The sequence below is a fragment of the Guillardia theta genome (assembly GCF_000315625.1).
Source record: "Guillardia theta CCMP2712 unplaced genomic scaffold GUITHscaffold_257, whole genome shotgun sequence".
Lineage (NCBI taxonomy): Eukaryota > Cryptophyceae > Pyrenomonadales > Geminigeraceae > Guillardia > Guillardia theta.
In genome coordinates, this window is record NW_005434419.1 from 1,060 (window position 1) to 2,316 (window position 1,257).

General features: G+C 57.0%; 1 protein-coding gene across 1 annotated transcript in view; it reads right to left on the minus strand.

Annotated features, from left to right (window-relative positions):
- Window positions 1–26: 26 nt before the first annotated feature.
- Window positions 27–1,257, minus strand: part of GUITHDRAFT_156433 (hypothetical protein) — a gene marked incomplete at both ends in the record, with an annotated part of 1,955 nt that continues 724 nt past the window's right edge. Inside the window, 7 exons of the mRNA XM_005818923.1 lie at window positions 27–179; window positions 287–382; window positions 434–469; window positions 661–690; window positions 759–839; window positions 919–993; window positions 1,180–1,239. Of these exons, the coding sequence (XP_005818980.1) occupies window positions 27–179; window positions 287–382; window positions 434–469; window positions 661–690; window positions 759–839; window positions 919–993; window positions 1,180–1,239 (531 nt within the window). The remainder of the gene's footprint in view (window positions 180–286; window positions 383–433; window positions 470–660; window positions 691–758; window positions 840–918; window positions 994–1,179; window positions 1,240–1,257) is intronic.

Genomic DNA, 1,257 nt, shown 5'->3' on the forward strand with positions numbered 1-1,257 from the left:
TTCCAGGCAGGGCCCCACATCGCGAGTTACGTATCACTCCTTCCCTTCCCCTCCCCCGCCTCCCCCCCCTCCACACACCCACACACTTCCCCAGCTTCTTCTCCCTCGTCCTCACCGTCAATCAGGAATGGTCTTTCAATGTATTCTTGAGCCACTCCCGCTGGAGATACACAGCAAGCCTGGAACCTTTGTCAGCAGCAGCAGCAGCAGCAGCAGCAGCAGCAGCAGCAGCAGCAGCAGCAGCAGCAGCAGCAGCAGCAGCAGCAGCAGCAGCATACTGTCCAACCTTGTCGCTGTCGTCTGTCAAGAAAATCCCTTTCCCCTGCGAGCCGTTGTCCGGCTTCACTATCAGCCACTTCTGCTCCTGCTTCCTGCTCTGCATCTGCGACATCACGCTCAACCCGCCACCTCGCTGTTCCGCATCCTCCTCCACCTTCAGCTCTGACGCCTCGGACGGCAGGAGCCAGGTCTTTGCAACACAAACAAGTCAGTCCCTGCACATCGTAGTAGGAGCATGAGCCAGGAGGAGGTGGAGCAGGGGCAGGGGCAGGGGTAGGGGCAGGAGCAGGAACAGGACGAGGAAGAGCAGCAGTCGGAAAGGAGCAGGAGCAGAAGGACTAGGAGCAGGAGCAGCATTGTTGCCGCAGCAAGTAGTCTCACTTGCGGCATGAAGGAGAAGTGCTCGGGCAGCTGTAAAATGTCAGGAGCAAGACAACGAGAGCAGCAGAGGGAGAGGAGGCAGAGACAACTTCCCGCACCTTCAGTCCCATCCTCCTCAGCACTTTAGCCATCCCCACCTTCCTTGCCAGGATGTTCATACCAGCGAAGTGATTGATCTTCTGCAGCAACACGGAACACAGTGAGCAGGAGGGGAGAACAAGTCCCCTCAACAGTTTGAGCGGAAACAAGCAGGAGAACCTGAAATCTCTTCAGCCTCATCACCCTCTCCTCTGAGACTGACGTGTCGGTCCAGAAAAGATCCCAATCCGTCTGCTGTCGTGCTAGTCACTGTACTCACTCAACAGTCCTAGGGTCGGATTTTGGACAAAGAATGCAGCAGGAGCAGGAGCAGGAGCAGGAGCAGGAGCAGGAGCAGGAGCAGGAGCAGGAGCAGGAGCAGGAGCAGGAGCAGCAGGAGCAGGAGCAGCAGCAGGAGCAGCAGAGCAGCAGATTGCAAACCTTTTCATCTCTCGAGACAACCCATCCAAGGCTGTTGACTGCTTCCTCTACCAATGGATACTACTGACACTGTGAGTT